The sequence below is a fragment of the Macrosteles quadrilineatus genome, unplaced genomic scaffold, assembly GCF_028750875.1.
Source record: "Macrosteles quadrilineatus isolate MER2022 unplaced genomic scaffold, UCM_ALF_1.0 Scaffold_5__1_contigs__length_97177068, whole genome shotgun sequence".
Classification (NCBI taxonomy): Eukaryota; Metazoa; Arthropoda; class Insecta; order Hemiptera; family Cicadellidae; genus Macrosteles; species Macrosteles quadrilineatus.
This window is the reverse complement of record NW_026542598.1, coordinates 56,188,853-56,201,618: the sequence shown is the minus strand read 5'-3', so window position 1 is coordinate 56,201,618 and position 12,766 is coordinate 56,188,853. Positions and strand designations below refer to the sequence as shown.

At 38.4% G+C, this 12,766-nt stretch overlaps 1 protein-coding gene across 2 annotated transcripts in view; it reads left to right on the top strand.

The window, feature by feature from the left end:
* The window catches only part of LOC128995994 (RNA-binding protein fusilli), a 113,662-nt gene that overhangs the window by 35,111 nt on the left and 65,785 nt on the right, over positions 1–12,766 (top strand). For both annotated transcript variants that reach the window (XM_054421099.1, XM_054421100.1), the window contains exon 3: positions 11,000–11,146. In XM_054421099.1, coding sequence (XP_054277074.1) covers positions 11,000–11,146 — 147 coding nt within the window. The remainder of the gene's footprint in view (positions 1–10,999; positions 11,147–12,766) is intronic.

Below are 12,766 nucleotides of genomic sequence, written 5' to 3'. Positions count from 1 at the left end.
GGCCAAGAAGGCCATCCATTCCCACGTAAAACTGTAGGCCTTGCTAGTTTAAGGATTAAAGTGATCTTAGTTCAATTGAACACCTGACATAAGTGTGCTGTTCCAATTACGGTACTGTACCGATTTCTGTCGAATACGTAATCCTTTCAAAAAACCACATTACTTCATTGTAAAGTTGAGCATGTGTTGAGTCAGATATGAACAGTTATTATTGTATCGAAAGATAGAAAGATGAGGGCGATAATCGAATTGTGACAGAATCCCACTCTGTGATGATCATTTACTTATCTTTGAGCATTCACATAGCAATGAAGAAGATGTATGTATGGACCAGCTGTAGCAATTTCTTTACAGTAGAACCTTTGACTGTGAGCCGCCTACAGATAGCGCTGATCTAAATTACTAAATTCTGTCGAATACGGAATACAGTTTACAAATATTTTTACCAAGTCAAACTTAGGGAATGACTTAGGGTAAGCCATAGCAACTGTTATGACCCACCAACCTGGTCAGCATCGAAAAATATTTTAGACACTATCGCATTCTGTGACTGGCTTACACAATTACGTTCTTTTTTAGTCAAAAATTGGCGACAGCTGGTTCATATAGATGGGATGTCTACTTCGGTACCCAATAGTCAATGGTAGAACCTTTGACTACTAACACATATAACCAATGCAATTGAATTGAGTCTCTAGACAGTGTTGCTGTCAACACTTGATTTTCTTTTGATTGGGTTTTGATAATTTGATAGGATTTGTACGTGACTGGAAAAGTCAAAGTTAACATTATGTTATCCGTTTCAGCTTTCTTAGAAGTGTAGGCTACGACCGAAATCTGCATACAGTACATCCCCTCACTTTGTCGTAGTCTCAATCAAATTACATTCGGTTTTATTGTAAATCTGACTTATGAAACATTAGAATGAGTTGTCTAGTTCTATGGTTCTATTAATAGTTAACGTTTATATTCGGCGAAAAAGCCAAAACACTAGGCATAGGTCCGTGGGCTCAATTGCGTGAAACGAAATTATTAGCGAGGAATCTCTTCCATTAGCGTGGTCGGCGCAATGGCGCTTGCGCGTGCTCGTGCGGGAGTGAGGCGTGCCAGACGTGCAAGATGGCGGCACGACGTCGTGTACTGGTGTCGGGGAACTGTTACAGTACAATATATGGCTCGGAGAGTTTGACGAGTGGATAAAACAAGTCGTAATGTCTGTCGTGTTGCGTTGCCTCAATGGAAATCGGGTCTTGTCTAATGTAATGGCTGATTGTATTTTGACATGCAGAGGAGAGAGGAGGTAAGAGTTTGCCCCACTTCATACCCGCATTAAATGCGAGGAATAGACACAACTAACAAAAAATAATGTAAACATGAAATTCCAATAGCATAGCAAAATACAAATAAAATGGCATACACTTGAAAATACGCTACTTCAAACGTTATCTGATATAAAACTGAGATTATATGAGAGGGCCATGCTTAATAAACGCAATTAAAAATAAGGCAAACCTGTTAATGAATTCCAACGATGACTCTTTTCTTATCGAAAACTTGTAAATACGGCAATCTCCGCGAAGAGTTGATTCTTGGCCGAAATGTAGTTGCGATTTCAACTGTTTCTCTCTCTCTTTAAATGGACCCAGAGTTAACCACAGAGAGAACCATTGATAGAGTTAAACAATTTGAAAATGTTGAGTCTTAGCAAATATTCATATTTTTGTATAATTCTTCACATAATAGGTATTATAGTATTGCATATCCCCGCGTTGCCCCTACATTTCGAATTTGCTGAAGCATTCTTGTCGCAGCGGCTCACGGGCACGGCTCGCTGGTTGGCAGTTGTCGGAGTTTAGCTGAGCGAACGACCTGTGTGGGTTGGTTAGGAATGTTGCCTGCATATAAATTGATCATGTAGCTGTATAACTGTAAACTTGGGTTTTTGTATGCATCGCCGCCCCCGCCCCTGCGGTGTCCTTTGAGTCCATGCTGTATGTACAGAGGTATTGTCATAAGATAAGGATCTCTGGAGATTCTAAGGACTCTCGCTTCGTCCTCTAGAGTATGCGTTGTAGCGTAAAAATAGTGTTTGGCAAAGGACGGGTAAATTACATTAAAGGTATGAACAGTTTTAGTCTCTACGATCATTGATCCCAAGAGATTGTCTTCAAGTCAGAAGTCTTCAAGTGTTCAGAATTTCGTACTTGCTGCTTGTTGATAAAGAGTTTTCCAAAACAGGTTTGATGCGTTCCCTTCCAATCTTCATTGGCCGTGTTAACCTTTGAAGAAATAATTAGTAAACATTATTTATGCGTGTCTTGTATGTAGTAGGTAAGTTAAGTAGCTTATGGAATGTTTAATGGTGAAGAAGAGACGGCCACCTCTCGATTTCTGAAGCTTCAATAGTACAGTACTTAATAAAATTGATAATTGATTATTGTTTTGTAGGTCTGCAATTTCTTAAATGCGCTCACTGTCTTTGTGTTGTCATCTCAATACTTTTTGCGCTCTTGGAACCAAGAGGTGTATGACCACTTCACTTCTGATAACAAGTCGTCTGCATATTATTTTGAATTTCAAACCTCAACCATTACTGTCTCGTTGTGGGCTTGCTTGGTTGTTGGTTGCTTTCGGAGCAACCATGAGCATTAGCACTTTTTCGTACTATACTTTATAATTTTACTGTTGATTATCATGTTACTGAAACTCGAGGGTCTACAATTGTCTATAATGCGTCCACTGCCTTGAAAATAATTTCATCCCAGGAATGCTTTCTGTACTTTTGGAAAGCTAGATGTTAAGTCTTTCTGATTATTATAACGAAATAGTTGTTGGCGGACTCTTGCTATACACAAAGTGGTTTGGAACCAATGGTTATGTACGAAACCAACAATTCTTTCTGAACTTCTCTTTCGGTGCTCGCGATAAACGCTCTTCTCTCAACTCACGCTCTGACTCTGAAACTGTTCGCTCTGTTGCTCTTGCTCAAGACTGTAAAACAGACGATTAGTCTGCTTAACGGTGACTACGAACTGGTTCACTTAGGCTGTTATGTTTTAACAGCCGTTGGAGCTGGAAGATTGTAGAAAACGACTCAGAATGCAAATGTGCGTAATTGTGAGTGGACGGTGACGCGGACTGGTAGGGCTGCCTCGTATCTTGTACTCAGCAGAAAACCCGTATTTCTGGTCGACCTCACACCTGGGTTTCAACCTTAATGGTTGGGTTTAGGTTGAGAGTGTCCGACTATCGGATAAGCCTCGGAGTAAACTTGTTATGTTATAAGTAGGTCTGTCCAGTTTGCTATAGAGTTTCTACACAAATGCAGCACCAATATCTTTAAAGGTTTTCATTCAAGTTTTCTGTATTTACACAGCATCACGCTTAGAATCATAGCTGTAATGTGATTGTATTGTTAAGCTGGCTTTTCCTAGGCAGGAATGCATCAGCATTAAAATATAGTTTTCTCTCGTATTAGTTTTGGGCGAATCAGATAAAATATATTTTGAAAAAGGGAGAAATGAAATAAAGATTTAATCCGTTAAAACATATAGAATAGTTATATTTGTAGAGTTTGAAGTAGTACCAGGACAAAAATATAGAATGTTCGCGAATCAGTTCAGGATTATTTTGCGAAAGAAAAAATTTCATTAAAGATTACTGCGTTAAGCAGAATAAAGAACAGTTACATTTTTTTACGATACAAACACCTCTTTTTCCCATTATATTTGAATGTAGTGTCATTTCGCTTTATGTTTGCCTAAACAATTTCGCAAAACATGTGGCGACATCGCCCTAGCCATTTCTCTCTGTCATTGCCTCTTGATGAGTTCACTACAACGAAGGACTGCAGTGATGGTGCAATGGACTCATCTGGATGTATGTGGAAATCAAACACACTGTGTACTGCGGCTAAGTGTTTTAGAGCCACTGTTTGGTCTATGAGATGCGAATGCTAAACAGGCTTTCAGGTTGAACCTGGAGGTGTTGTATGCCCTGCCCGGCATAAAATGTACGAGTAAGTTCAGTACAGTAGTCAATTCTTTGTCGTGCGAACATTTGAAAGGAAAGGTAAAACAGAATTGACGCATCGCGAATTGGCGGAATCTATTAGGAATCTCTAAACAGTTCTTAAAACAAAACTTGGAATGTTATTGGACATTCACATCCTGGTCATGTGTTCCTATACGACTGCGTTACAAGTCAGCGCGGACTGGGACTAATGGAAGCGTGGTGAAGAATGAAGAATTACAGACATTAGCCATAACTTATTAACATTTCCCAGAAGCCTCCTCCAACTCCCGGCAAGATGCCAAGGGAAAGGATGCCAGAACCAATCATATGAGGAGCCAAATGATTTGTGTATCAGATTGTTTGAAATGTTAATGTGAAAAGCAAATGTTAAGAGCTCTGCGTTATCTACAGGAATTTCTCAAAAGGTATAAGTTTGATCTAATATTAATTATTTTAGATGTTCTGAAGGTAAAGGTACCAATAGAATACATTAATTGAAACATTCCTGGCTGGAGTCTGTGTGTACACCTGACTATACTTAAAGTTTCCTCAGTAAACCACCCTTTCCAGTTATTGTTACTATTGATGGGAAGCTGATGCCTTCTATTGGGTATATAGAGCCTGTATTCGTCAACCTGTTGTCTAATAAAGCCACTTTGAATGTATCACAGTGCCCGCTTCAAGTCATGTTGTAAGGCCCCCCATACACGTAACGATCGGCCGGCCGGCCCGGCCTGAACAGTCCACGCCGGCCGGCCGATCGTTACGTGTATGGGGTCGTCGTCCGGCCGCCGGACGACCAAATTGGCCGGACGACGACTGATGGGATTCCCATCAGTCGTCGTCCGGCCAACCCTCGCCTTCAGGCCGATCGTTACGTGTATGGGGTTGCCGGCAGGCCGCCGGAAGGCCGACAGTACAGTAGTAGCATTATATTTTTTAATTTACGTTCATTTTTAAGGTCAGGCACGGTCATTGACATAACCTAACTTTATTTTCTGTTCAGTCTTTGTACTAATGGCTACGTGGACTAATCAGCATGTGCTAGCCTTTATAGAAGAATACAGAAAGGATGAATGTCGGCGGAGGGTCAAAACAAAGGCATACCACAACTAACAGGGACTTAAAAGATCCAGCTTATAGCAAGTTAACAAAAACGTTTTTGCCGTACGAAAACTGACTGCACACTTGCCACTAGGTGGAGAAATTTCAGTCCGGCCGGCAGGCGAATCGTTGCGTGTATGGGGACCTCCTTTCACAGGCCAAACTGTTCAGTTTGGCCTTCCGGCCCTCGCCGGCCGGCCGATCGTTACGTGTATAAGCTTGAATAATAACGTTACAATATCAAGGAAATTTCATTAGTTTATCATAAAGGTCCCAACGAGCCTACTTCTCTTTGATCCAAGTATCTAGAATTCTCCGATGTGATGTGTGGCAGTTTCATTCAACTGCTCAGATATCTTTTTAAAGATTTCAAATAGACATGGACTCTTTGAAAATCTTTATTGCCATTAATCAAAATTAACTTCAGATCTCTACTCAAAGAATGGTTCATGTGGGACGTTGCTCTTCGAACTTCGCATTTATGATATCCAAACAACTCGATCTTTGTTGAGGTACACAGTTTATGATGATTGATTGAGTGATCTGCTTCATACGAGCCATGACGTTTCAGTAGCTGTTGAACATACTGGGGTTGTACTAGTGATTTAGCCAAAGCCGAAGTCGTGCAATGTGAAGACCACTGTTGTTGGTGAGGCAAATAGCACTGGACGTCGGAGGTGGAACAGCTGACGTGGTCGTGTTCGTGATCGTGAGGGAGTGTCGTGGGCGAATGTAGAATGTAGGCGATCTACTCCATCTACTCTGACTCTGACTCACGGCTGTCACTCGGTTGCTGTTCTTGACTCACCTCCAAGTGTACCTCACAGCAATGTTTTCTTTGTTGAATCCTTGTTGGCCTACAACGTGAACACTAAAAGCCCAGGCCTTTTCACGGTAGTTTGTAATTAAAATCACGTTCTTTGTTGAGTATGGAATAGTTGACAAATATAAGTACCAAGTATATTTCGCCTAATATTTCCCCAGATTTTCTTCTGTTTGTCAGGTCAGCTAATTGAGCGAGGGTTTTGGAGCGTTGAATGAAATAGTCCTTACAAGATGTTTGTCATCAAAGTTAACATTTGACATTGATAGTCGTAAAGATAGGAAGAAAGTAAAAAGTCGAGCTTAAAATAGAAAACTTCAAAATCCTCAGAGCTAGATTTTGTTATTAGCCGCGAAAGTTATCAACATCTTCTAGAGGGAGTTTCTCTCTCGGTGCAGGTTATGAGGAGAACATGAATGGTCGTAAATGGTGAGGACGATGAGATGAGTGTTGGGTCGTGGTGATTTGTAGGTGACCTTCAGGCCGACCTCTCAGCACACTTCGCTTCTCGGTAAAATCGTAAAGTGGAACCTGTAATATCGACCTTCCTCGTAAGCCCACGTTTAGTGTTTAATGTTATTTGAAAAACCTCATTGAATAAAGATTGTATTTCCAAAAAGGCGACTTTGCACTTTTAGGAAGTCGAATGAAAACTTCGGAATTTAAGCTCACTCACCATATAATTCAGTTAATTAGTGTTTTTACCAGGAAAGTTTTAGGGTAGTTTTGATTTTTTCCATTTCTTATGTATTTTGGGGTGCTGAATCCGAATCTGAGGTTTGCCAACAAAAATTCTTGACGCAACATTGACAAAAATGAGAAAAATATGTAAAAAATTATATTTTTTGTAATATTTGGCTTATAACTCAGAAACCATCAACTTTTCGTAAATAGTCTATATTATAAAAATTAAAGTACACAAAATTTGCTACAAAATTTACCCCTAATGTGGTAATTTCCTATGAACCGTTTAGGCTCCAGAGCTATTTGAAAATTGGAACATTTTGTGTTAGTTTTTAAATTTCTCAAATTATTCTGTCGATGACATATATTCATTGTATATGCCCAGGCAAGGGTCTGATATAAATCCGAAGTGTTAAAATTGATTAATTTTGTGTTACTGAACCGCTGATATTTTATTTAGTGTACAGAAAAGTTACACAAACTGTTGCCGTTTAAATTATCCTCGCTCAGAGGGTTGTAATCAGGCAGGTTCTGCAAACGTTTCGATGCATCATTTGTGAGCGTTCTAGCTTGTTCATCTGGACAATAAAAAAAAGGTTAAAAGTAAAAAAAAATGATATACACATAATAATAAGTAATATCAAAATTAAAATAACAGCAATCAGTTAATCATGTAATATACGTATGCACCTGATGACGTGATATTAAGATATACGTAAATAATATTAAAATTTTATATAGGCATATATTGTTGCTAAGCATTTACATTGTGTGTAGATTTAACAAGTTAATAAATAAAGGAATGTGTGTTTGGTACTATACTTACTTTCTTACTTACTTAGACTCTAGCATCACAGCCCATTGTACATCCTCAATCGTATTTGCACCCATTATACAATTTTCTGTGTAAAATTTCAAGACCGATGCATGGCTTAGTAGAGTGATTGGCACTGTTACCATAGGCCACCCCATTCATTCACCCGAATGTAGGCTAAATGTAAACTCTAACCAAGTTATGTCTACGCAGCTGCTGGAGTTAGGGGCAGTGATGAGGCACTGTTGGATTTAGTTTTTAAGCCAAAATTCGTATTGACTATCTTAAGTCAATTAACACTTACCACTCTCATGTAGGCCTATACCCTACGCCCTAGGATTAATTTACTATGCAGACCATTAAGTCTACCAGTGTTTTAACTTCCAAATACAATAATAATACAAAAAATAAAATTGAAATAAAAATGTAAATGGGAATAAAATGTTCCAAAAACAGTTTTTTAAGTCCACATGATTGCCAAACGGCCAACACCAGAGTCATAAGGTTTAAATTAGTATCGTCTTTTTTTCTGTGTATGTATAGAGTAATAAGAAACTTATTTCGTATCCGAGCGATCTCATCCTGGTGTGCATGAGGGTCTTTGAAATGACTAAAAATTGTCTATTAGTCATGGTTTTTCTTTTAGACCATTATAAAATTGTTGGTCCCCCCAAATAAAATAGTAGAGATGATGTTCCCTCAAGTGATGTTACTGCAGCTGCAGTATTGCTTGTCAAGTCAAACCACAAACAACCAGCAACAAAGGCACCCAAAGGTATGGGGTTGGGAAAAAAATAGGATCGGTCTCGTATGAGCTTTGATGAATGTGGATCTAAAGAAGGAGTCGGAAAACATACTAGATGTATACTTACACTGTACAGAAAGTAACAATATAGTATCAAACCTACAATCCATCAAATCTACACACAATGTAAATGCTTAGCAACAGTATATGCCTACATAGCATTTTATTATTTCAGTATATTTTAATAACACGTCATCAGGTGCATACGTATATTACATGATTAACGGATTGCTGATATTTTAATTTTGATATTACCATAGACAAAACTTATTATTATGTGTAGAACAATTATTTTACTTTTAACCTTTTTCTATTGTCCAGATGAACAAGCTAGAACGCTCACAAATGATGCATCGAAACGTTTGCAAAACCTGCCTGATTACAACCCTCTGAGCGAGGATAATTTAAAAGGCAACAGTTTGTGTAACTTTTCTGTACACTAAATAAAATATCAGCGGTTCAGTAACACAAAATTAATCAATTTTAACACTTTGAATTTATATAAGACCCTTGCCTGGGCATATACAATGAATATATGTCATCGACAGAATAATTTGAGAAATTTAAAAACTAACACAAAATTTTCCAATTTTCAAATAGCTCTGGAGCCTAGACGGTTCATCGGAGATTACCACATTAGGGGTACATTTTGTAGCAAATTTTGTGTACTTTAATTTTTATAATATAGACTATTTACGAAAAGTTGATGGTTTCTGAGTTATAAGCCAAATATTACAAAAAATATAATTTTTTACATATTTTTCTCATTTTTGTCAATGTTGCGTCAAGAATTTTTGTTGGCAAACCTCAAATTCGGATTCAGTACCCCAAAATACATAAGAAATGGAAAAAATCAAAACTACCCCAAAACTTTCTCGCTATGAGTAAATTTAAATACAAATTTACTGGATTAATAAACTACTGTTTGGATTTGACTATTTAAACAAATATTTTAATGTTTATTCATGGTATGTATTCTTTTCTTCTCTGCGTCCAGGCAAGCTCAAAACTCCATTCCTGCAGTTCCCATCCCATCAAAAGATTGCTTTGCTGTTCACTCGTCTGGCACGCTCGACGCCCGGGTCAGGGCCTCGCTGGGGTCAAACCACAGACTTTTCGTAAATTACCCTCGCTGAAATTCCCATCGGACTTTCGGATGTCTCCTCCTTTACTTGTAATGTCATACTTTTGAAATATCACTTGCAGCCGTGATTTTATTATGTGTTTTGCATTAAATTTTATCATATCAAGACAACAAGGTTTGTTCAAGTCGGCTGAAATGTTGGAAATCTTTTTAAGGTATAATCATAGACTAACCAACGTTTTATCTTTTATCTATGGTATAATGCAGGACGTAAGTGTTTACGTTACATTGTTGACCGATGTCAGTTGACTGTGAGTGATGGTGTTTTAACTATGAATGTATCCTATAATGATTTTAATAAGCAACCGAGTTCGTACCAGAATCAATAAATTGACAATAAAAATATAAGCATCATTTACTAGTTCAGACTAAAAACTTAATAATATCACCAACCTACCCCAATGCCGGAATGATTTGTCAACTGTCCATGAAGTAAAATCTTTTGAAAATGTTGCTGGTTCCTTGAGACAATTCTCCAAATAATTCTACGATAGTTAACTTCAACAGACGCGAAAATGGGATAGCTCATTGACTGTATCTAAATTTTAGAACCTCTGGAAATAAAGATACTGCTCTTAACTTAGATTATTCACATTTTACTTCAACTGCCTTTTGATTGGAATAGAATAACCTATTACAATGTACCTACAGAACAGCCTTTGGAATTCCAGCATAATAGCAGTTAAAACACGCCAAGCGAGAAATGAGAATAATTCCACCCTAGGTACAACTTTCGAAGGCGAACCGCACATGAAAGTAGGTCTGCCAGCGAGGTTTATTGACCTCCGAGACAAATTATGCTCGCACACTCGGTCGATAGGGATCTTGTTAGCCCACTAAGGTCCATACAGATTAAATGCCTCACTGCCATCTAAATCCTTTCAAACTGTCGTTCCGAGCTCCAAGCCTCAAATCATCTAGCTGTTAGGCTGCCTCGCTTATCGACAAGCCTGTTCTAGCCCGGGTAGACTTTCCCTTCCCTAAATCATTTTGTGATTTGATATCCTTGTTTTCGTCCAGTAGTTTTCCACCCGAGGTGCACCGGTTGTCGGGAACAGTAGAATCGATGCAAAGAGGACAAATATTTGTGAGCCTGTCGCCCGTCGCTCGCGGCCAAAGCAACGGTAAACAACAACTTAACTTTATGCTCGGCCTTGGCGTTAACTGCTTCTATAGAACGTTATTACGTTGTAACTCTCACGTGATAACTTGTGGTAAACAATCACCAAATCCATACCTCCCTAAGTACAGATGGCTGACATGGAAAAATTAAATTTAACAATGTAAAATGTTTTAGGGTCCTTTGCGTGAACAAAATAATTAGTTGGTATCATTGCTGCAAACTCTTTCCCTTTCCTAATACTCTTTTTATGTGCAGCCTTAGTCAGAGTTCATTTAAGAATTACAAAAGATTTCATGATATAAGTGATTACTGCAAGCAACTGCGAAAAGAATTTCAAACTCTTTAGTTTAGATACCAAAAGATTTCTCATAAAGAATGCATTTGTTTAACAGTTCTTTGATCAATAATCCCCCTTTTCATGTCACACCTACTAGTATTAGCTCTAGTTTTACTGTTGTAATAGCTAAGTTTACATCACCTTGTTCCAGGTCGTGGGTGTACAGCAGTACCTGGTCAAGCCCACGGTGGCGGACATCAACGAGAACGTCTTGTCGGAACAGCTGGTGGAGGAAAGCGCCCTCACAGAGGACCTCGTCAAGAACGCAGGCCAACCCCTGGAGTCTGCTATCCGACAGGTATTCTTTATTCTCGTATTATAGGCTAAGTCCAAACCCTTTGTTCTCTCTTTGTCTCACACATTTTGACGGGTTCACTTCCTATGTATATTCGTCAAAACCAGTTATTTTTTTATCGGTCTCTAAGACAATTTAGGTTTTATGGCTGGCGTAAAAGACTTCCTGAGCAACCGGTTGCAGCGTTTATAAATCTCGGTGCTCGATTTACATTCCAAATCCGTTAAGTGGGTTTGGTCGTCGTTTTAGGGTCCATTGTTTTTTTTTACTTTTCTTCGTCGGCTGTTATGGAACCCCGGAGGAAGGCTGTTAGTGAAGGTCTCGAAAGACCGGATGGTATTTAAGTAAACTAGGATTTTGGAGGTGACTAAAAGTGGCTGGTTGTGATGACATCAGTCATGCCCTCATTTTTCAAACGAGTTTTGAAATTTATCAAATAGTCCAAGGAGCCTGAAACCTGTTGTAGTCCAAAACGATATACGGGTTTACTCAATTTTATAGTTTGAATATTTTTTTCATGAATCGAATATTTATTTGGATTTCACTGTGGAATAGCCTTACATAAAAACACCGTTTTCCATGATACTCGAGCATAACTTTCTTTTCCGTTTTGGCCACTTTTAATGGTGACATGGTGCTTTTGGTTGGCTGTTTTACCCTTTTATGGCATCTTTAAAGCGTATTCTACGCCACATTTTATGGGCAATGAAACCTTATAGCCAATAGATCTTAAACATTGATTAAACATGTCTTAAACATCTAGCCTAGCCACTAAACATTACTTACTCCTATCTACATCGTTTCTGTAATAATAGGAAGCAGTGATTTGCGATTGATAGCAAAAATTTCCAGTTAATGTTAAGAAGATTTAGTTAATACCTTCCAATGGTAATACACTAGGGCTTTCATTTGAGAAGTTAGTGACAGAGGTTTGTTTTCTTGCCTTCCTTATTTGAATATCAAGATGAAAGTAGACCTTGGGACCAAACAATTGTTCATCAGATTCAGCCTCAGCTTCCGCGAATGACTAGTTGATGGTCTTCCGTTGCTACAGCTTGCGACTTAGCAGGACTATTCTATCTTTTCACCGTAGTTACTAAATCTATATCTGCTATTTTACGAGTATGGCCTATATTTTAATTAATTATATAGGTTTTGGATTTGACCTCGTGGTTAAATTTGGCTTTAGAACATACAATATACAAAGTACTATGCTTTATAATTTGGTATCATACATAAAATTTGGTATATAGTAACATATTATGTCCTCTATAGAAAATAGAGGAATGCTTTCGTTTAGGAGACAAATCTACTGTTCAGCGCAGAACAACGCCATATTTTACCGATGAATCAGTTGTGTATTGTCATTGAGTCAAAGGTATTATCATTGACTACTGGTTTGATAGTCAAAGGTATTATTGCCATCGCAAATAGCCGTCTCTGACCAAAGCCAATTACCGTACACTGTCTTTTCTCGTGAAGTTTGAATGGTAGACACATACTCTGGATAAGATACTAAGGTGCGGGTATCGTATCCAGAGTATGTGTCTACCATTCAAAGCGTCGCACCGTCGCACGTGTTGGATGTTGTAGAGAATGTTAGGAGTTTAGGACCCATTGAAT